The sequence below is a fragment of the Dipteris shenzhenensis genome, chromosome 24 (genome assembly GCF_047967505.1).
Source record: "Dipteris shenzhenensis isolate YYH24624 ecotype China chromosome 24, Dip_SZ_1.0, whole genome shotgun sequence".
In the NCBI taxonomy this organism is placed as follows: domain Eukaryota; kingdom Viridiplantae; phylum Streptophyta; class Polypodiopsida; order Gleicheniales; family Dipteridaceae; genus Dipteris; species Dipteris shenzhenensis.
Genome location: NC_141619.1, coordinates 1,908,650 through 1,932,604, shown reverse-complemented (window position 1 = coordinate 1,932,604; position 23,955 = coordinate 1,908,650). Strand labels below are relative to the sequence as shown.

The following is a 23,955-nucleotide window of genomic DNA, read 5'->3' as shown; positions in this document are numbered from 1 at the left end:
GGGAAATTCCCTGAGGGCTGAGAATATTTATTGGTCCAAAGTATTCCACCCTCCTTTGGCTATACAAGAACCCAGGCGTTCTTATTTTATATCTTTCAAAGATATTTCTTCTGTGGCGGATGTACTTCAGTATGATGGCACTCTTTTATCTGTTTCTACGACTGCTAGCAGGTATGGTTTGGGAGCTCATTATCGTCCTTTATGGCATAAAATTTCAGAAATGCTTCAACCTTTCTTGCCAGTACCTCGTTTGGAACTTCAGGACAGGCTGAGTATTGGACTCTCCATTCTTCATCTTCTTCAGCCCGTCCTTTGAAGCTCTCACATATCACAGTGTCTTCTTTGTATAAAGTGTTGTTACATCCGCCTCGGGTTTTTGACAGAGCCAATTCTTTTTGGCATATGGATCGCGCACTAAAGTGGTGGAGAAAGCGGCTGTGTGTCCTTTGGCCCTCTTCGGCAACAGCTTTTGCTTTGGTGAGTCCTACTTGGCATTTTTCCATCTGGGCAGTTACTCACGCATAGCCATATTGCCCCGGCTGTTTGCCACAGATATCTATATTCTGCTGAATCTGCCCTTCACATTTTCTGGCATTGTCCACATACTTATGATTTCCTCGCTCTCAGTTGTCAGGGGCTTCGAGCGAGATTTCCTACTGTTACTTTTGGCAGGTTCCTATTTGGTTTTCATCCCGCTAGACAGGGTTTTGATTTATTTTTTGTTTGGGTGCGCTAGTGGGCACTTTGGACTCTATGGATGGACAGAAATCATAGTCTTTGGTGATTCTACTTTTCCATCTTTCATTTTTTTCAAACGATCTCTGCGGCTATCATTGCTTTGAGACTCATTTGATTGATCATGATGTATATATGGTTTATACTGAGATTTTCAGTTGAGTAGTAGTTACTTCACTTTTGAAGTAACTATGAATGTAATTATTTCACAGGAATAAAATATTTGTTTTCACAAAAAAAGAATTGTGTGCATGGGTAAGTTTGTGCATGGGTGGTGATTGTTTGCAAACTCACTGCATAGATCATGATTTATGTTTGTCCTACATGGACATTTTCGCTTGATGTATTATTTCAGCTTGCTAGTTTTTTCTTGGATAGCTATCTTATAATATAAAGCATCTAGAGTTTTCACCACCAAAAAAAAAAAAAGTGTGCGTGTGTGGTCATTAGCCCGTCCTTTGAGGGTGTCCAACATTACAGTACCTTTCTTGTATAAGGTTTTATTGCCCCCACCTTGGGCTTTCTATAAGGCAAATCAGCTGTGGCAAATGAATCGCCTGGCAAAGTGGTGGCAGAAGAGATTCCGGCAGCTTTGGATTTCCTTAGGTCCTCTTCGACAACAGGTTTTTCTGTGGCAAGCGATGCTAGGGTTTCTTCAGTCTGGGCAGCTTTTGACACGCAGACATATTACTCCAATTGTTTGTCGCAGATGTTTGGCTCCACGGTAATATGTGCCTCATCTTCTTTGGCATTGTCCACGCACCGGTGATTTCTTGGGCTTCCCTACGCATCGTTCGAGAACTAGATTTCCTAATGCTACCTTTGGAAAGCATTTTTGGCTTTTTGGGATTCACCCACACAGACAAGGGTTTGAGTTGTTTTTCACTTGGGTTCGTTATTGGGTGCTCTAGACTCTATGGAAGGATAGAAATCATAGAGTCTTTCGTTATCCTAGTTTTTTCACTTTACTTTTTTTCAGCCGCTCTCTACAGCAATCTTTCTTTGATTGTCTGCAAACTCATTACATAGACTACAGTGTACACTTGTCATTTAGTGAGATCTTTTGTTGATGTACTCATGAGCTCCCCATTCAGGGGAAGCTACTTCATAATATAAAGCATCAACATTTTCACCCAAAAAAAAGTGTGTATGCGACGTGCAAGCTTTGTGTTTTGGCACCAAAATGCAGCAGGCTTTACAATGACAGTGAGGCTGCTTATATATTGGTTGGGGATATTTCTAAAAATTGGACTCTCCATTGTTCGGTTCGCTAAGGATGTCTAGTTAGTGCACTGTTGTATGCGATAGCCACGCATCCAATGCTTCAATACATGGATCATCTTGTGGCTACAGACATGTTGCATGGATTGGAAATCCATGGAAGTCGCACTATGGTTGCTCAAGCACATGTGGGTAATTCTTTTTTACTCCAAAGAATACTAAGAGGGATCTTTGTTCCCTTATGCATGCTCTATCACTATATGGCCTAGCTGTTGGTCTACATGTGAATTTTCACAAGTTTGAACTCTTACCATTGCATTCTAAAGATTGTCATAGTCTTTAATGGCTGAGGAAAATTGTTTCGCCTACTCAGTTAGTTTGCCATCTTGGTTATCCTTTGGGTTGGAGGATTACTCTTTGTCAACAAATTGATTGGGTACTTGCAAAATTGAAGAAAAAACTAGAATACTAGATATTGGCAACTTGGCAGCTGCATGTTCGCCTAAGGATAGTCCAATCTATTTTGGTGGCATACATTCAGTTTTTGCTTTATGTTTGACTTTATAGAAAGTTTTTGGTGTTCTAAACATGGCCGAAAAATTTTGAGATTGCTTTCAGTGCAACGTCTCTGTTCGCCAAAGATGCATCGGGGTTTAAACATTCTCAACATTCACGCGCATATCCTTGCTCATAAGGGCAACATGATGCTGATAAGGGCAACATGATGCTGCAATTTATGCAAGGAGACCAACCTTGGGCTGCCATGATGCACTGTTTGCTTTTGCAAATCACCACTCCTGCTTTGGTTATTGACAATCAACTCAGTGGGATTTTCTGCTTGGTCGTATTGATGGCAAGATCAAAAGCTGTCCGTTGGTCTCCAAAATATTAGTTGATTGGAAGCATATCCTTTCCCACTTGCATTGGCATGGCCGCCGCGACTCTTTTCAGGGCAATTCTTTAGGGCTGACAGTATACATTGGTCAAAGGTCTTTGACACTTCGTTGGCTCTATAGGAACCCAGACACTCTTACTTCATTAGTTTCAAAGGGATCCGCTCTGTGGCTGATGTGATTCATGATGATGGTACCATGATATTTTTTTCCTTTGGCTGCCAGACAATATGGTTTAGGGATGCGTTATTGTCCTATGTGGTAAAACATTGCTTGAATGCTTCAGCCTTTTCTGTCGGTACCTCCACTTGAGCTTCTGGATAGGCTTGAAGATTGGACTCTTCATTTCCCGGGTTCATCAGCCCGTCCTTTGAGGCTATCTCACATTACAATACCTTCCTTGTATAAAGTTTTGTGTCCCCACCTTGGGTTTCAGATAAGGCAAATCAACTCTAGCGCATGATTCGCTTGGCAAAGTGGTGGATGAATAGATTACGACAGCGTTGGGAATCTAAAGTTCCTCTTTGACAACATGTTTTTTTGTGGCAGGTGATGTTGGGGGTTTTTTCGTTTGGGCAGCTCTAGGCACGCAGACATATTGCTTTGATTATTTGTCATAGTTCTTTTGCTCCACGTAAGTATGTGCTTGATCTCCTTTGGCACTGTCTGCAAACCCGTGATTTCTTGGGTCTTCTTCGGCAGCATTTAAGAGCTAGATTTCTGACTGCTACCTTTGGGAAGTTGAAGAAGCCCATGAGCACAAGAGCTTTTTGGGATTCACCCACGTAGACAGGCTTTTGAGTTGTTTTTATGTGGCTTTGTTACTGGGCACTTTGGACTTTATGGAAGGATAGAAATCATAGAGTCTTTGGTGATCCTACTTTTTCCACTCTCTTTTTTCTGTTGCTCTTTGCAGCAATCTTTCTTCGATTGTTTGTAGACTCATCACATATTTTGTAATGTATACTTGTCATATAGTGAGATCTTTCGACTTGCCCCACTTGATCTCATGCAAGAGAGATGGTCTTGCATCTGTTTTGGACCTGTTCTTTTGCACGGGATTTCTTTTTTCATTTGATGACAGGGTTTCGAGGTCATTTTCCATCCACTTCCTTTGGAAAGCAGTTTCGATTGTTTGGAAGATATACTTCTATCCTGGAATATGATCATTTCTTCTCCTGGTCATTGTATCTCGGTCGTACCATTCGACTGTATGAGCACTCTTCAGTCAATCTCTTCCCATACTTTCCAGCTTCTTTGCTTTGGTCTCTGCAGGATGCTCATTCCTTTGGAGACCTTCCTCAGGTCTAGTTGGATTTTTTAAATTACTGTTTTTAGTTGTGAGTAGTAGCTGTCCCACTCTGGGATAGCTATGAATGTAAATGTTCTCTTAATGCCAAATTTGTTCTACAAAAACAAAAAAGGAGTGTGTGTTTTTGGACCATGCAATCCTTGCGATTGGGGTAGAGAATGCATCATGTTATACATTGGCTATATAGTGATAGTAAAGTAGCATGCATTTTATCTAGATATATTTCTGATCAGTGGGCTTTATATCATTCAGTGAGACATAGGTTTCCTCTTAGTGCTTTGCTTAATGCAATAGCTACCTATCCGATGCTTTGTTATTATTGATCATCTTGTGGCCACTAATATGCCTAAAAGGCAGAGGCTTGGATTTTTGAAAGTTTACTTGCAAGCCAACATCTTTTTCATACAAGGATAAAGCACTCGTGAGCTGCAAAAGAGCACTTTTTTTGTTCATTGGAGTGAAGAATGAATCATCAGCATAAGCATGCACAATCATGGGCTTTCTCCCGTGTATCTCCAGTATTGGAAAACTGAAGCTAGCCACTTGGCCTCTTCATGTTCGACTCCAAATTGTACAATCAAAATTTTTGGCCTATATTCAGTCCTTCTTGCATTTTTTGATGATGGTTGACATTACTTCTTTCATTTCCACTCCTATGGAGACTTTTTTAGCGCTCAAAGCATGGTCGTAAGAGTATCAAATTACACTCTATGGAGCATCTTTGTTTCCCAAAAATGCACAGTAGCTTGAACATATTAAATAGTCACATCCATATTTTGCACATAAAGGGAAGATGATGCTGGAATGTTTGCAGGGTGATCAGTCTTTGGCTTCCATGATGTGTGTCACCTACTTTCATAGTTGACTAATCCTGCTTTTGGGCAATGGCATCCCACTTAATGGGACTTCATTCTAGGCTACATTGATGGCAGGGTGAAAGGTTGTCCTTGTTGGAGATATCATAACCAAAGAGTGTGTTGGTGTGTAGTACTAGGTGATCTAGTACTAGTCTATGTGTGTGAGTCATGTGTGAGTGCCTCATGTCATCATGGGACTTATCCCATATGCTTTTTTTTTGGTAATATCCAGTGCAGTATATTTATATGCTCATAAATTTACATGATGGGAGGTCTCCGAAATGGAGAGTATCCCAAAGATCAGAAACATAAAAAGAAAAGCTCTATGCAAGAAGCATCCATATCACCCTCATGGCAGGCATCATATAAGGATTGCCACAATGAGGCTCGGAAAGATTCATATGACTTGTGAATCTGCCGACCCAAGTATGCCAAATTATGCTCACTCCAGATTGTCCAAAGAGCCCAATATCTCACCCAAGAGAGAAATAGTGAGTATTGCTTGAAATGCTGCAGCAGGTCTGAGATATGTAAGGTGGCTCAGCTGGACAGCTTCGAATTGTAGCAGGTCACCAAGCTGAAAAACGGCTGATATAGAAGTGCTGGAAGCCTCAAAATAGCGCGGAAATGACTCTGTTGAAGGCTATGCAATAGCAACACAGACCTTGAGTTCGGTGATGGAGAGTTCCACACGTGCACGCGAGCCTTGAAGACTGTGCTGACTAGCCAGCTAATAGGCTGTCTAGAGCACCTAGAATATTCGAGGATAGCTCCTGGACAGTCCGGATGAAGGCAGCGATGGAGGCGGGCTGTGGACAGGCAGAAATGGAAGCAAATGGCTGAGGGAAGGAGGCAGCTAGAGGCGGAAATGAGGCAGCTGCAAGGAGGATGCTGAGCACAAATAGGGTTACGGTTAGGGCTAGGGTGATGTGGCAGCTATGGAAGGTGGCTCTGATACCATGTTACAAACATGGTGAAGAAGGGGGGGGGGGAGAGAGAGAGAGAGAGAGAGAGAGAGGATGTGAGGAAATAATGCTCAAATGAAGACATGAAGAAGGCTTTCATTCATTCATCAAGTGTATCATGACAACTGAAGTACAAGCATTATATAGGCTACTCACTCACACACTAGCATCTAGTGCATATGGGATAAGTCCCATGATGACACATGGCACTCACATATGACTCACACACATAGACTAGTACTAGATCATCTAGTACTACACACCAACACACTCCTTGGCTATGATATCTCCAACTATCCTTCTGCTTCCAAAATGTTTTTGGCTTGGAAAGAGATTCTTTCTCATCTTAAATGGCATGGCCGTGACTCTCTAGATGGGAATTCCTTGCGTGCTGAGAGTCTACATCCGTCAAGGGTGCTTGATCGTCCCCTTGCTTTGCAAGAACCCAGGCGCTCATATTTATTTCATAAAAATGGTTTACTTTGGTCGATGATGTGCTTCATGATGATGGTACTTTATTATCTTTTCCTTTGGCGGCCAGATAGTATGGATTGTGGATGCATTATTGAATCCTTTGGCACTATCTTTCTTAGATGCTTTATTGCTTTTTACCGGTGCCCAAGTTGGAGCTTACGTATCACCTTATGGATTGGACTTTACATCGCCAGGGTTCTACTACCCTCCCTTTTCGCTTGGCTAATATCTCCGTCGCACATCATGGAAATCAGCTTTGGTCTTTGAATCGTAATGCCAAATGGTGGCGTAAAAGATTGTAGCAGCTTTGGTCGTGCAAACTTCCTCTTCGTCAATAGGTTTTCTATGGTAGACATTATTCCGTTTGGCCAACTCTTGGTACGTAGGCGTATTGCTCTTGCTCTATGTCACAGATGTCTTGCTCCCAGGGAGTCCTTGCTCCATCTTTTCTGGACTTGCTTTGTCACCTGTGACTTCTTGCTATTTCTTCAATAGCACCCTAGGCCCGCTTTCCTACTGCTTGCTTTGGCAAGCTTTTTGGATCTTCGGTATTCACCCACTGAGGGAGAGTTTGATCTTTTCTTCACATGAGTTTGACATTGGGACTTTGGACTCTGTGGAAAGACAGGAACCATAGAGTCTTTGAAGAGCCTAACTTCTTCCATGTTGTACTATTTTTGGTTGTCGTTCAAGCAATCCTTTTACGATTGCCTCTATGTTCGTCAGATAGATTACACTATTTACTTGTTGTAAAATGAAATTATTTGATCTTGTATTTGGTGGTCTCCACTTTGGGGACTGCCTCTTGTAATATAAACTACATAGATGTCACCCAAAAAAAAGTATGTGTGTTTTTGTGTCTACTCATAAATTGTCTCTTTTAGTCTTCTTCTAGTTTATGAGTAGTAGCTGTTTCTCTTTGGGACAGCAATGAATGTAGATTCTTCATAATGAAAGGTTCTTTTACAAAAAAAAAAGTGTGTGTGGGTGTGCGTGTGGAACCCATGTGAAAGAAAGATCAAACCCCGCCCTCCGTGGGTGAATTCCGAAGATTCAAGAAAAGCTTGCGAATGCAAGCAGCGTGTGTTTTTGTGTCTACTTATAAATTGTCTTTTTTAATCTTCTTCTAGTTTATGAGTAGTTGTTGTTTCTCTTTGGGATAGCTATGAATGTACATTCTTGTAATGAAAGGTTCTTTACAAAAACAAGTGTGTGTGTGGAATCCATGTGAAAAAAAGATTAAACCCCGCTTCTGTGGGGAATGTTGAAGATCCAAGAAAATCTTGCGAAAGCAAGTAGTGGGAAAGTGGGCCTGGAGGTGCCATTGAAAAAATAGCAAGAAGTCACGGGTAACAGGGCACACTGAACTGTGTGGAATGATAGGAATCACATAGTCTATAAAGAGCCTACTTTTTCCATGTCGCTCAGGCAATCCTTTTATGATTGCCTGCTTGTTTACACTGTTTACTTGTCTTGTTTTTTGCGGCTCTCCATTTTGGAGATAGCCTCCATTTTACTCATAGAAAAGTTTGTGTGTGTGTCTTCTTATTATGATATTTATCATTTCTTCTGTTCCTCCTTGGGATCGCTCCCTTTAGGATGCACATTACAGGGGAGATTTTCATGCAGCGCAGTTGGAAGTGTTCTTTCACCGTTTTTAGTTTTGTTATACTAGCTATTCTTCGTTGGAGCAGCTATCATGTGTTTTCTTTTCAGCTTCTTCTTGTTTATGAGTAGTAGCTGTCTCACCTTGGAACAGCTATGAATGTAACTTCTTCTTAGCAAAAGTTCTTTGCACAAAAAAAGAAGTGTCTTACGATTACTTTTTTGCATGGTGTCACTACTGGGATTTATGGTCATTGTATCATGCCTTGAACTCTCACGTACTATGGGTTTTCCTTTGTGGATGTTTATTGTTTTGTCCGTTCCTCCTTGCATCGATCCCTTCAGGATGCGCACGCACAGGGAGGTCTTCCTCTGGCCCAGTTAGAAGCTTGGCTTCACTGTTTTTAGCTTTGAGTAGAAGTTGCTCCTCTTTGGAGGAGCTTCCCTCCCCCCCTTGAAAGAGACTTCTATTAAATATTAAAGAAACCCGCATGAGCAAGCTCGAAGCTTGAAGCGCAAATACATCATGTTGGGCATGAGGACAATAAGTACTCTATAGGAGTAAATAAACACTCAAAAAGAGCTGGAAAGAAACCAAGGTTGAGGCCTTTGGAGTAGCTTTGAATGTACATTTTCCTCTAATAATATATTTCCTTTTACCCACCAAAAAAAGTGTGTGTGTCTATACTTAAACATATTCTCAGGAAATCTTTTTATGATTGTTTATGTGCTCGTCAGATAGATTCCTCTATTTACTTGTCCTATATCGACATCTTTTGATATTGTAATTGCATGTTTCCTCTTTGGGGATTGCTTCTTGTAATATAAACATACATGGAGTTCACCCAAAGAAAAGTGTGTGTATGTGTGTGTGTGTGTGTGTAGCTGTTCCACTTTGGGACAGCTATGACTGTACATTCTTCTTAGTGAAGAGTTTCTGTTACAAAAAAGAAGAATTGTGTGTGTGTGTGTGTGTGTCTGAGCACTGCCCAGATGTAAATGAATGTTTCATAATATAAGTATCTTGGTTTCACAAAAAAAAAGTGTGTGTGTGTGTGTCTACATGTACATATACATATACATGTTGTTGGAGGATCAAGGGGGGTAGAGGCACAATAGATAATGAACTGTATACATACATACAACCATACATGATTACATTTTGGTCTTTAGAACAACAAATCTGAATTTGTACGATTGGATATATTCCAGTCTTAGAAACCTATATATACATATAGGTATGATTGGATAGTGCCTTCCATTACTGTTGGCATCTCAGTTGATGTGCGGGAAAAATAGTTGACTCAGTTGGGTATATGCAAAGAATATGTTGATCATTTATATGCCTGTTGCTGCTGATGTGGGAAATTGGTTGACAAGGTCTTTGGGAGATTATTTTGTTGAGAAAGTGCACTACGCAGCCAAGGGCTTCTTTGTGGTTATTCTGGCTGAAGAGAGGTATAAGCAAATGCTTTTGGAACACTCCCCTTTGCACTATGGTCAACAGATGGTACATGTATTGCCATGGTCGCCTACATGGGACTATCAATCATAATTCTGGTATAGGCATTACTACTTGGGCTGCAATGACTGAACATCGTGTTCTTTGTCCAGAAGATGAATTAGCATTCTTAGTGCCTGTCAACATGACGTGCTTTCTCATCAGGAGCACTCCTTGGATCCTGAGGTTGACATGCAATCATAATTGCTCTCTTTTGTGAGATAGACTCTGTATATACATGTAAATATGCTGGAAGAAATAAATACAATAGGGCAAGCAAGGCAAGAGGGGCATTTAAATGGAGGATCCTGTGTCGGGACCTTGGGGATTTTAAGGAGTAGGCCTGATGATAGATATTGTATCAAGTGTAGAGGTCTCTCTTTAATTGATCTTAGATTGTAATTTTGACTCAGCTAAATGTGAAGTTCATATGAGGAGATGTGGAGTTGTCTAATAGGCAACATTGAGAAAGATGGAGAGTTGGATCTGTTTGGAAAAAGGGTGAAGAATCCATTTGGTACTGCACTCCGCATAGCTTCGCTCGCTTTGCCTGTCGCTTCCGTCGCCTATCCTTTTAGCCTTAAGCTGTTGCTTTAGCAGCTTTAGCTGCAGCTAGCAACATAGCTAGATAACTAGCTAGCTGCGCCACTAGCAGCCAACCAACAGGGCCGCCAACAACAAAACTGCCATCAGCAGCAGTTCCTCCGCTTCACATCTCCGACAGCACCTCGTTGATCACTTGTTCTCTGCTCCTTGCTCACCTCGCAGCAAGCTCCTAGGGTCTCTAACCCTGAGTTGGGCCAAACCCCCAGCCCAACTCGGGGACTAGGTTCAGCTAGGGGGTTCTACAGAAATAGCCAATATGGAATGGCCTACCCTCTCCTCCAAATCTCCCTCAACTCCATCAACCTGAACTATTAGGACTCAATACTCTATAGTTGCAGCCATGACACCCTCTCCGTATGCACAAAATTACCAACAAGAAGGGTCGTTTGGGCAACATGAACAGATTTATTATTTGCAGCAAGCAGTCAGAGAGTTAAGGCTTGAGCTGGCAGAAGTAAGAGCAATCTAGCAAGAAGGCAGTAATTGCCGAGGTTGTGAAGTCATGTATGAATTCTCCTCCTACTCCTCAATTAGTCTCTACAGTCAAAAATATGGTTCATACTGAAGTACAATCAATTAAGAAAGAATTTGATTGAGGAGTTCGACAGAAGGGCAAACAAGACTGATATCCAAGAAGAGATCAAAGAACACGAAGCTAGACGCGAGAATGCATTGAAGATTAGAGGGGGGGGGCTCCTTGAAGGATGGTTCAAAGATGATGACTCTTTCAGTGAGACTTTAGCACATGTCAAAGCAGCCATGCCTAATATTGAATGGAAGGTTGATGATGATGATGATGATGGTGGAGCAACTAATATCCGGCACTCCAGAGGACATGCTATCCTTACACTTAAGCTGTGAGATTTACGGATCAAGCTTCTTCGACAATCTTACAAGTTGAAAGGGACCAAGGTATGGATAGATGAGGAACTTACACGAGCTCAATTGAAGAATAAGGTAACGGAATTAGCTAAAGTTAGGGCTGCTAGGAAGGATGGAAAATGGGCAGTTTACCGTGAAGGCATAGCACTAATCAAAGAGTTTAAATCCAAACCAAAAGATTCTCAGTCTTAAACTGATGTATGGCTGATTACTCTTTTAGACTATTATGTAGGTACTTCAAATATTTGGGGTTGCTTTTGCACTCCCTAGGAGCTGCCATGTACTAGATGGTTTTTTGATGTCCCATAGACATGTCGGTCTCCTGTGGACATTAATAGACTTTCTTTCTTTCTTACAGGCTAGCTGTTCTCAAGGTGGACCTCTGTTTTGTGAACTGAACTTTGAGGTGAGCAGGTGGGGTGGAGAGAAAATGTCTTCCAGTTTATTGCTCATGAAGCAGGGGTTATTTGGTACCGGGAAATTGAAAATTGTGGCCTTATGTCTTTTCCAACTTTCATTTATGAGTCCCGCTGCTTGCAAGTCCTAGCTCTTAAAAGAGTAAGAGTTATCACGAAATCAAGAAAGAGACATGCGACATGGGGCACTTGGATCTGATTTGTTCCTTCTATTTTTATTGCTAAGTACTGTACATCTCTCTAGGTATTTTGAATCTCTTAGTTGCCCAGATGTTCTTATCTAAATCTGCAACTGAGCATATAATTAAGAATAGTAAATTAGCTACATACCCTTGTTGTGTTTCTTTATTGGTCTTTTGGTTACATTTAATTGTTGGTCTTGATAAGACTGATTTTCTTCAGGGAGTTCAAGCTAGTATCCAGGGGGACTGCTGAATATGCACTCTCAAAGGAGGATGTAGGCTTGTGTATTATGTTTATATACACTCCAGTAAACTTCGAAGGTCAGTGAACGTGGAAGCATGTATATTGTCTTGTATGGACACAATGTTCAATTTAAAGAGTGACATGTTTCAAAGGATTCTAAATTTAAGGATTTTAAAATATGTTTTGATGAGAATGCAGTTCCAATATTCAAAACAAAGTTTCTAAAAAACAACTAAAGACCTTGTATCTCTAAATTTCCTGACCAGGTCTTCAAGGGGATCCTGTTTCTGCAATTACTGCAAAAATATTGATTGGTATGCAATTTTTGCATGTTTCTTTTCCTACATCTTTTTAAGGAAGATAGTCATTAAGTTGTGCCAGAATGACTTTCCTATGACACTAAAAGTTGTGCTATGGCGATTGTATCTGAAAGATTGCATCATACCTTGATTTTGTTAGAGCAGCTCCTCCAAAGGCTACTCATATAAAGATCTTAGGGGACATCAGGGAGGGGAATACTGTTTTTATCAGTGCCAACGTGATTGGTGGACTAGAGGATCTAAGTCGAGTGCAGTGGTTCAAATCAGAGTCTCCAGATGCTTCCTTGGGTGAAACTAGTTTGGAGGCTGTCAGCAGCTCCAAAACTGCAAAGGTGGCAATCTCTTGAAGCTACTCAAAGGCTAGTTTATCTCATAACCATTATCTCCTAACCAGCGGAGTCATCTTATGAGTTTCACGGTTTCATGGCAGGATTTTCGCATACCACTTGGGGCTGTTGGTTACTACCTGGCAGCAAAATATACCCCAGTTCGTGCTGATGGTGAATGTGGAGAAGCTGAACTAGTGTTTTCTGATCAGATTGTTGAAAGTATGTGGACTGGTCTCCTTTTAAAGGCCTTGCTAGTAATAATGAGTTACCAATACAATAACCGTGGCTTCTCTTAGGAATCAATATATTTTGTATCGTACAACTTTTGCAAACACAGTAATAGGATTGCAATGAGGTCTAGTTTGTTTGCTCAAGGAATATGTGGGTGGCAATGGTAGGCTTGCAATCTTGAATCTGTACTGATGGTAGTTTGGTTTGAGGATGTGGTTGCAGTGTTGCCACCAAGCTTGACCTTTCTTTCAGTAAATGGAGAAGTTACAGAGGGTGAAAATTTGACTGCTTCTTATGGATATGTTGGTGGTCATGAAGGCAGCAGTGAGTACAGCTGGCACTTGCATAAGGTAATCGTCTGGGCTCTTGGTTGTAAATCCTGGAAGGTTCAATATGGGTCGTATGATAGTCTTTGCTAGGATTTTAGATAACACGTAGCAATGTGAGATGCATTGGAACCACTAGCTATTTTCTAGTTATTAGCTACGAAGTACTCAAACTTTGCTGCAGTGGATCACAAGTAATCTTTTCCTTGTGGTTTTCAGCTATGTGTTGTGTTGTCAGAGCATGAGTTTGGGCATGTTCCAAGATTCATCTAGATATATGTTTGTGCTGTATTAGCGGACATGTTTCATCTTGTGAACTTTTGTCCATATTACGGCATGCTGATATTCCAATAGATTCTTTCTATCTCAATCGCCCTATCAGCTAGCGTGGTTTTCAGCTATGTGTTGTGTTGTCAGAGCATGAGTTTGGGCATGTTCCAAGATTCATCTAGATATATGTTTGTGCTGTATTAGCGGACATGTTTCATCTTGTGAACTTTTGTCCATATAACGGCATGCTGATATTCCAATAGATTCTTTCTATCTCAATCGCCCTATCAGCTAGCTTGTCTAAGCAATCTTGCCGTAGAACTGCTCGTTTGAGAGAGGAAAAATGAAAGCGTACATTCTTCATAAGCAGTTGTAGCTTGAATGAAGATAATGTGGACTAGTTTTTGATTAGCCTTCTCCTTTAGTGCTAGCCATTGTCAAGACGGAGTCTTCCCTTCACCTCCTTAGTATTGACAGAAACTCAACATGAAAACTTTTGTATAAGTGGATGCTCAAGTATGTGTGGGTGTGTGGATATGTATGTGTTGGAGCATATGTTTCTAGTATGGTGTATACCCACTATTGGGTGCTGATAAAGTGGGTGGTGATGTCGTAGTAGCTAGTACTTGCTATGAACCGTTGGGCAAAGTGTTATGCCTACATCAGTTTTGGATCTTTGGGACAGGGTTCAGCTAACTCCCCCACAAGTGGGTGTGAATTTCCATGTGTTACTTGTGGAAAGTTCAGGTGTATACAGTCAGAATGTCCAATGGTTTTATACTTGACTTCTGCTGCAAGCATTATTTCGCAGTTCACACAACCCTGTACGTTGTAAGTCAAACATTTGATTTGTGCTGGCATATTCACATATTTACAGACATTTACGAACTCTATCACACAAATAAATGCACAAATCAAGACTGCATGTCAACCTCAGGATCCAAGAATGATCTTGATGTCACACGAGGTCCTGTGGGCCAGGCAATAACATAGCAACTTCATCCTCTGGGAATAGAGTATGACTCATTGTCGCTCAGCCCGAGTAATACCAATGCTATAATTCTCAGCTGGAGTATGTGCCAAATAGACCTGTGATGCAACCTCAAACAATTCTGTCTCCTGGCCAGTGGAAAGGAAAGAGTGCAATCCTGATCATTGATTGCATCCACCACTGTAGAAACACCCAAACGGTGCAAAATATACAACTTTTGAGGCTACAAATGAGCTAAAGTACGAGCAAAGACGGCTCCAGTGAAGGCTGTGCAACCTAAAGGTGTTGCCGGGATTTGGAGGCCGACGTGCTGCCAATCATGAATCAGACGAGAAGAAAAGGGACATCCAGGAATGCGGCCATGAAAGTCCAAAGATAACATCAGAAATTGCCGGAACCCAATGGCCAGAAGCTTCTGTATAGAGAGACGTGACCATACAAGAAGGCATAAGAGTCTATGACTGATTCTGCTCCAAAAAGGTGGTCAAGAGCGTAGCCTTTCAAGTTAACAAGTGAGTGTGAAGATCAAGAATGTGCAAACCCCCATGCATCCTGTGCGAACAAACATGATTGCATTTGAGAAGATGAAGCGCCTTACGATCATGCTTGGTGAGCCAAAAAGATTCCTTAACCTTAGTGATAAACTTATGAATGTCCAGAGATGACTAGAGAACTGGCAAATAAAACCATGCCACAAGATGCAAAGGTCCATGCCACAAGATGCGATGCCAATCACATTGACACAGAGGCAGAAGTTTCAATTTACTGAAATTGACTTTCAGCCCAGCTGCAAGACCAAATAAATAAGACCAAATGAATGACGCGCACACATAGTATGCCTGACATCAGCTTTTGAATTTTCTAGGAAGAAAAAAGAATTATTGGCATAAGCCTGGCTGACAAAAGGTATGTCTCCTGGAAAATCAATGCCATGCACACCCTGAATTGAGAAACCAAGGCATCCATATACAGCAACAATGGTTAAGTAGCGATTGCAGAGAGGAGAGCACTAAGGGGGCAACCTTGTCCAACTAATCAGCCTAAGGACCAGGAAGATGGGAGGGCATTAGATAAACGGCAACATGTTGTGCCATCTTCATATACCAATAAACCACATTTTGCATCCTTATCTTGATGGGTGTATTTGGCGTCACACTTTTTTTGGGTGCAAATTAGGTCTCGCACACATTTTTTAGTGAAATCCATTTAAGCTTAAAGTACAAAAAAAAGTCCCAAAAGAAGGGACAGCCAGTATTGCTTCGGCATAGTGCTGACCATGTGGCCTTCTCTCAGACACTGGGTTCACCCCCCCCCCCCCCATGCTCTCCTCATATGGGGCTTACAAATGGGTGATCACAGACCTATCTAGCATATCATTACCACCTTGTTGCAGCCTCTATCCCTCGGCTACTTTCTACTCTCCCCTTTTGGGTTGGTGGTTTGATCGTGAGACTCCTGGCGGCTCCTCCTTTTCATTTGCTGACCTTTCTGCCAAGAAGGCATATCACTTCCTACTTCCACAGCCTTGTGTTCAGGATTATGGCAATAACTTTTGGCTGTTTTTTGGGGAACCCTTTTTTCCCACTCACAGGCATTTGATGAGATTCCCATGCATGGTTAATCATCGATAGTAATTCACGTGAAATGGTATCCCAATATTGCAAAAGCACCAAAAAAAAAAACTCTACCGTCAGACCATCCCAACCTCGACTCTTCCATTTCCCACATGTTCGAACGGCATCTTTCAATTCTGTCTCTTGAAAAGGGACTTCAAGCTGCATAGCTTGTTGTGGAGATAAAATTGAACTGACATGCTTAAGAAGGTTCTGTCTAGTAGACAAAATAGCATGTGTGTCTAGTACCAACGATCCAATCTGGCTCGATATGTGGATAGTGTATTATGCTGAAACATATACCCAAGAAGAAAGGGCTGTGTCTCTTTCTTGAGGTCAACTAGACCGAACTGAGAGTGTAAGAGACTCCATTGTACCCTCTCAAAGGCAAGTATATGTATATGAGAAAATGTATTATTAGTGGGCCGCGGTGCATTATTGAAGTCCCCATAGAGAAAGGCATTTTGCCTCGAGGGATATTGCAACATATCCTACCAAAGCAAAGCTCTGAGATGTGAAGATTGCAGGGCATAAACCGAAGCAAATTCAAATATTTATCCATGCACTAGGCAATGCACAGTAATCCAACGACCATTCTTGTCATTCAAAGCTATAACTGGAACAAGGGTGCTTAACGACAACAAACGATCCCTGAAAAGGAGGTGCCTCCCGCATAGAAAAAATATCATATCCTGCAAAATGTCATGTCCAGCCTGAATAACCATGCTGATAATGCTCTTGCAAGGCCACTATATTAGGCTGCAATCTCTTGATATAAGCCCAGAGAGTTCTCCATTTTCCCAGATCTCATAAATCCTGTACTTTATATGTCCCATTGTGTAGGCTACCAGTGACCAAATGCAGCACATGGTTTCTGGGAGCCAACACAATGGGATTTCCTCCTTGGGCACATTCAGGGCAAAATTCAAAGTTCTCCCTTTGTGACTCGGATGCTTTTGACTGGAAAAGCACTGAAATGGAGTGGTCGGGTTTCTACAGATGGTAACTCTTTGCATGCTGAATGTATTCACTAGCCAAAGGCTTTTCTTGCTCCTCTGACTTTGAAAAAACCTAGACGCTCTTATTTTATATGGTCCATGGGTATTCGTCCTGTGGCAGATGTTTTGGATGACACAAGTTTGGTGATGCCCTTTCTAGTAGCGCCTCATCGTTTTGCTCTGGGGGTGCATTATCACCCCTATTGGTGTTTGCTTGCTCAAATGCTTCAAGATTTTCAGATAGTACCTCCCCTTCAGCTTCAAGATCACCTACATCACGGGTGTGATTTTTTGGTGAGCTTTTTGTCATGAGCTTTTTTTCAATTTTCATGAATATTGTGAGCTTTTCATTCACCTGAGAGAGAGAGAGGGGGAGGGGGGGTTTCATGGAGTGGGGTGGGTGGAAAGTTTGGGTTATGGTTGCAGTTAAGAGGAGAGAGGGGGGGGGAGGGGAGATAAAGGAAAAGGGGAGGGATGGTCGCATGGGTAAAGTGGCATGGAGAAGGGAGGGGAGGGGAGTTGGAACATATATTCGTTATCATAGTTAGAGGGGGAACTTATAAGGTATGCAAACAGGAGTGCAAGGAGGAGAAAGAAAGAAAGAAAGTGTATTATTGTCCACTAAAGGCCAAAATGGGCCCATGGGACATCAAGAACTCTGCATACAAGATAGCACAAAATCAACGTGCCACAAAGAAGAGGCATCGTCGAATATCATCTAAGTGCTACGCAATACAATGCAAGTGAAAGTACATAATGTCAAATCTGAGCCTAAATACAAAGTAAACTAGATGCAAGGAAACCGCCCCTGGGTGCAAAATGGGGGAATGAGTACAATATGCCAATGCAAAGATACAAGTCCAGGTGTCACGGAGTCTGAGAACCAAAATAATACTGGAAATCCTGTCCATCGACTCTGCCTCCTGCTATGAGAGTACAAATCTGAGCAAAGGTGAGGTGAGCGGCTGGTGGGGTGAGATCTCCATGAGTAAGTCTCCTCCGAAAAGCTGCCATCATCCTGGATCGTCTGGAGATGAAGCGACGAGTACGTCCCCTATGTAACAAGATCCTGCGGCGTCTACAAACCATCTCATATGTACATCCACAGGGTGGAGGCATGTGTCCTGTGTGAGCTCTGACCTCCTCGTGCTCCTCCTGGTCTCTGTCCTCTTGTATAGCGTGTGCCTGAGCTCTATCAGGCTGGGCTCTATCACGCTCCGGTCTGTGCTGATGGTCTCTGAGGAATGTGAAACTTATGTTCATCTTCTAAATGTAAAGGGGAAGGGAGAGCATATGGGAAATTTGTTCATTTTCAAAGTGTATAATTTGATAGATTTGACCTCATATTTGGATTCCTCGTCGAATTCCGGTCATTTTGAGTACCAACATGACCATATTCCGATAAAAATTGGAAAAATGGTGTTTTTGTCATTTTGGCCTGTTTTGGGCCTATTTTGAGTCTGCGCTAGCTTGTTGCATTTGAAACACCTTATTTTTTTCTTGTATTGTCTTGTATTCTTGGTGAACTACCAAAGCTTTTGCACAGAGAGGATATTGGAAGAAACACTTTGGCATGGGACGGGAGGTAGTAGAGGCACGATCACTGCCACAGTGCATAACGGCATGCAAAAAGAGGCAGAGGCGTGGAGGCTCAAAAGGGTAAGGAAGGGGAAGAGCAGGTAAGTCCTAGGGTTTTGTACCATCCTTTGTGATATTTTGTTTTTTGCTTTTGTGTTCCTAACGAGTTTTGGTCTATTTTTACATTTCAAAAATTTCATCTCTTCTTTAGAGCCCTTGGACATTGTTTTTTGCCCCTTTTGCTCTTAGAGTTAAAATAAATAAATAAATAAATATATGTTTATTTCTAAATTTGAAATCAAAAGAACCTATGCTAAATTTGCGAAATGACTACCATTTGTGATGGTTTTTTTGACATAATTTACAATTTTTAAAATAAAAGCATAAAAGCCTCAATACAAATTGGCAATATGACTATTGATGTCTCTATCGATGTGATGTCTCTATCGATGTATTATATATGAATCTTTATATTGACTATCAAATATTATTACTAAAAAACTTTCAAGGTTGTTTCAATAGCTAAATCAATGCTTTCAACACTTTCCTTCTTTTGTAATTTTCAAATTTTACAATTTCAAAATTTGGAATTAAAAATTTTTAAAGTAATTATGTATATATACAAATAAAAATAAATAAATAAGCAAATAAATAAATATATACATAAATAGAAATAGAAATATATGTATGTTGGAAAAAATAAATATAAGTATGTAGAAATATATATATGTATGTATGTATCTATATATATATGTATGTATTCAAATATGTATGTATGTATTCATATATGTATGTATGTATGTATGTATGTATGTATATATATATAGTACATTAAAAAAAAATAAAAATATATGATTAAACCACTTAGAGTGACATCCTGTCATGAGAAACCCAACCTAACCGTGCTGGACTTGCAGATAAAGAGAGGATCAAGGGTGGTAGTGTGTGGCCTAGTTGGATTTGCCGCAGAAATTGCATCGTATGCCTGTGCCAGAGATATTGGGAGTGAGAGAAGCCGAACGGTGGGACTTTTCTAAAGAAAGAAATAAGGTGTTTCAAATGCAACAAGCTAGCGCAGAGTCAAAATAGGCCCAAAACAGGCCAAAATGACAAAAACACCATTTTTCCAATTTTTATCAGAATATGGTCGTGTTGGTACTCAAATGACCGGAATTCGATGAGGAATCCAAATATGAGGTCAAAAGTTTCAAATTATACACTTTTAAAATGAACATATCTTCCATAGTTACTCCCTTCTACTTTGAATATGGACATATCTTCCATAATTTTTTGCCTCCTACTGCCACTCATATCCGCCCCTCCCTTGTGCATAGTATACACTCTTCCACCCCTTCCACATGCTATGAAAATGAACATATCCTATATCCTCTCCCCCTCTTTCTAACCTCCCCAGCTTTCTTATAACAAAAACATGTATGGATTTCTAAAAAAAGCTCGCAAAAACAAAGGAAATGGTAAAAAATCTCACATTAAAAAGCTCGCCAAAAGATTTTCCCCCTACATCACTGGGTTCTTGTTTCGAATTTCACTGCTCGACGTCCTCTTCCTTTGACTTCTCTCACAGTCGTCAATATATGCAGGGTTCTCTTGCCTCTCCACTCGATTGCAAATCATGTGTGGTCTTTGAGGCGCAATGCAAGGTGGTGGAGAGCTAGACTACGTCAACTCTGGAATTGTAAACTCCCTCTTCACCAACATGTTTTGCTTTGGAGGATAGTTGGGGGTGTTTTTCCTTTTGGCATACTTTTGGCTCAAAGCATATTGGGCTGGCTACGTGGCATCGATACCTAGCTACTCATGAATAAGTGGCTCGTATATTTTGGCATTATCAGGTTCGCGAGATTTTCTTATACTTCTAGAAAGGATCTTGTAGGCTCGCTTTTCGGCAGCTGTCTTTGGCAGGCTGTTTGGATTGTACCCTAACCGGTCAGGGATAGGATCTTTTCTTTTGCTCGGTTCGCTATTGGGCCCTATGGACTCTTTGGAAGGAGCAAAACCATTGGGTTTTTTGTGATTCTTCTTTGAACAAGTTCTCATCTTCCAAGCGTCCCTCATGTAGTTCTTTTATGATTGTCTGCATGCGGGCCAGTTAGATTACTCTCAGTACATGGCATACATGCAAGTTTTTTGAATATGTAATTGCTCTCCTTCTTGGAGACAACCATGAGAAGAAATGATCATACTCCGGACTAGAAGCATATCTTCCAAACGACCAAATGTAGCGGCACCAAGAGAAGAAATTGATCATACTCTGGAATAGAAGCATATCTTCCAAACGACCAAAACTGCTTCCCAAAGGAAGTGGATGGTAAACGAGCTCGAAGCCCTATCATCAAGCGGGAAAAGAAATCCCACACAAAAGGACAAGTCCAAAACAGATGCAAGACCGTCTCTCTTGCATGAGAGCAAGTGGGACAAGTCGAGGGAGCAATGCGCCTGGAGGCCAAGAAAGGTCCCATTGGTAAAGCACCAATGAAACAACGCCATAGGAATATTTGTTGCTTGAGAGGGAGTTTGATGTTCCAAATGCGCTGAAGAGACGTTTGTGTGAGACATTTGTGATTGGCGACTCATTATGCTTAGGCCTGTCATCCACAACCTAGTTGCCAAGATGATAGTGGCTTGTGTCAAAGATCATTTGCATGATGGATTGCATCCTACTCAATATGGTTTTGTTCCCCGTCAACATGCTATGGATAATATTGCCAATGCATATGTGGGGATTGAATATGCAAAAACACAGAGCAAGATTTTCTCCCATTATAGGTAGATATCTCTAAAGCCTTTGATACTATACAACGGGATTTTGGAAAGCCATCCCATGGATCTCTTTCATATAATGGATTGTTTGATGAAAAGTGCAAAGCCTTAGAAAAAACTGGTAGTTTGAGATCAAACAAGGACATCATGAAGAGGAATGGACTGGGAAAGAGTACTAATGCCTAGTGTGATGCAATAAAGTTCCTTGTGTGAGGCCCTTTATAGCAGTAACTCCAGAGAGTTATGGATGAACCTTTGGAGAAGAGATCACCATGAACCCTAGTCTTTGGAAAGCATATGTTTACAACCTCCATGATTTCTTAACTGGACTATGCTGGACTTGATCGACATTTCATACCCTACTAGGTGTACACTCTTCACCACAGCATGCCTAAGGAGGCCACAAAACGCTACAGATATTACAGCCAATGGTGATGAAGTTCTTCAAACAGAACTCTCGACTCATGATTGGGGAATTCTTGCTGCAATCTTGGCCAAGTTCCTCTATAAGGCCTTTTGTAAAGAGGCCTTTTAATTCTTGGGTTGCCAACACCATCATTTTGATTCAATATGCAACAGACCCCATGGACGTGGGCAACTATCGGACCATCATGGTAGGCCATTTTATGGCAAAAGTGTCTGGAGCAGTGCTAAAGGTACTCAATAGTGAGTAGCTTGAGCGGTCAAGCAGGGTGGAGGCCAGTGCAACAGGATCATTCTACATTGGATCAAAATTTCACTCTCATAGAGTAGGCCAGACACCAGCAACTGAGAGTATATTGCTGCTTTGTAGACTTATGGAAGGCCTTCGACTCCATATGATACCCTGCTTCATTTCAAGACTCCAGGTTCTCGGCATTACATCTGACATTTTTCAGGCAGCCATGGCCTTACAGGAGAGAGTCATAGGCAGCATGTCTAACGAGGTGAGGTGCAGCAACTGTGTGAAGCAGGGTTGCCTTGGCACAGACACTCAACCTCATACTATCTATGTTGACTATCATTGCCTATGTTGACTATCAGTATCTGACTAGGTGAGGTGCACCAACCGTGTGAAGTGGGGTTGCCTTGGCCACAGACACTCACTCTCATCCTACCTATGTTGACTATCAGTGCGCAGCATTTGCAACCAAATAAATCACCTCAAGACGTCAGCACTGTTGAGTTAAATATAACCGACTCGTCAGCAAATAAGCACCTCATCCTGATTGACAATACAGAAGAATGCTTGTGAAGTCAACTCGACTTAACTGGTTCAACCTAGCACCTGTTTCCATGCTACATTAATCCTGTAGTATGTCATCCTGATCAACAATACATAAGAATGCTTGTGAAGTCAAATGGTTAGCAGCTGTTTCTGTGCATCAAGTATATTGATGTTGAAAGATAATGTGATCATCCATTCTGCCTAATTCAAACGGTCTCTTTTGAAGTTTTTTGTGACCCTTAAAGGTAGCATGTTTCTTTTGAGAAAACTCAATTGTATTTGATGGCTAAAGAAAAGCCATTGGTCAGGGCATATTCATTTCAATTGTATGGGGTGTTACTAGTTGCACATTGTGTGATTCATGTTAGAAATTGAGAGGTAGTGTTTTATGTGCACCAAGTAATTTTGGATTTTCGTCATGGCATCTGAGATAATAGGATGAAAGTGATATCGGTGTCCCTATCCCCACAGCAATTGGGCTATTACAGTACAGTATCACGAAAGATGCAATCAATAGGCTGGTTTCCTTTAAGTGTACACCTGTAAGGGCCGATGGTCTAGTTGGTGAGTCGAGGAGCTCAATGGTGCAGGAGTACGTACAGCCAGGTGTGTATGTTTTCTTTACTATGGTTTGTAGAAGATATTGATGATAGTTCTCAGTTCATGTTCATCGTAAGATACAGCTGAAAGTTGAAACGCACGTTTGTTCAATCCATAACTCTTGTTCCTGCTTTGGTGGATACAGGTCTCCCAAAGCTTCTTTCTCTGCGAATCATCGGGGATCCAATTGAGGGAGCTGATCTACATGCTGATAAAGAGTATTGGGGTGGCGAGGAGGGCCCTTCAAAGCTTCAATGGTTTTTGGTAAGGCTTATTGGATGGTGTTTGAGAAGATGCCCCCTTGTGTGCCTCCCTTATCATCCCTCCTCTCTGCTGAATGTTTCCTAAAGAGTTAAATACACGTACTTGTACCTAATCAGGAATATCTGTATATCCCTGCAGTTTTTATGCCTAACAGAGGCTTCCTGTATTTTTCTTTTGTAAAGTGAGTTGGGACCTGTGTGCGGGCTGTGACTTCCCCCCCTTCCTTCTTTTACAGACAAAACCAGATGGGGTACATCACGAAATAAAAGGTGCTACTCATTACAAGTACACAGTTTGCAGCAGTGATATAGATGGGTTACTTTGTGTATCTTGTGAACCCATTCGCTCTGATGGGGTAAAAGGTCCAGTTGTTGTATCCCAGATAATTGGGCCTGTGTTACCTGGTAAGCGCATAATTGCCAACAAGCTTCTTTTGTTTAGATTTGTCCTTAATCCACACCCTCATGCTTTGCATGGGCACGGCCTGATTTTGTTCTGATAAATAGCAGAATATTCAACTTGCATCTTAACGTGTTCTCTGTTAGCTTCTTTCA

At 41.4% G+C, this 23,955-nt stretch overlaps 1 protein-coding gene across 1 annotated transcript in view; it reads left to right on the top strand.

Moving 5' to 3' along the window:
- Positions 1 to 23,955, top strand: part of LOC147886083 (187-kDa microtubule-associated protein AIR9-like) — a 227,735-nt gene that overhangs the window by 116,659 nt on the left and 87,121 nt on the right. Inside the window, exons 15-22 of the mRNA XM_087395940.1 lie at positions 11,870 to 11,970; positions 12,160 to 12,207; positions 12,358 to 12,545; positions 12,644 to 12,761; positions 12,996 to 13,123; positions 22,975 to 23,143; positions 23,283 to 23,401; positions 23,637 to 23,805. Of these exons, the coding sequence (XP_087252066.1) occupies positions 11,870 to 11,970; positions 12,160 to 12,207; positions 12,358 to 12,545; positions 12,644 to 12,761; positions 12,996 to 13,123; positions 22,975 to 23,143; positions 23,283 to 23,401; positions 23,637 to 23,805 (1,040 nt within the window). The remainder of the gene's footprint in view (positions 1 to 11,869; positions 11,971 to 12,159; positions 12,208 to 12,357; positions 12,546 to 12,643; positions 12,762 to 12,995; positions 13,124 to 22,974; positions 23,144 to 23,282; positions 23,402 to 23,636; positions 23,806 to 23,955) is intronic.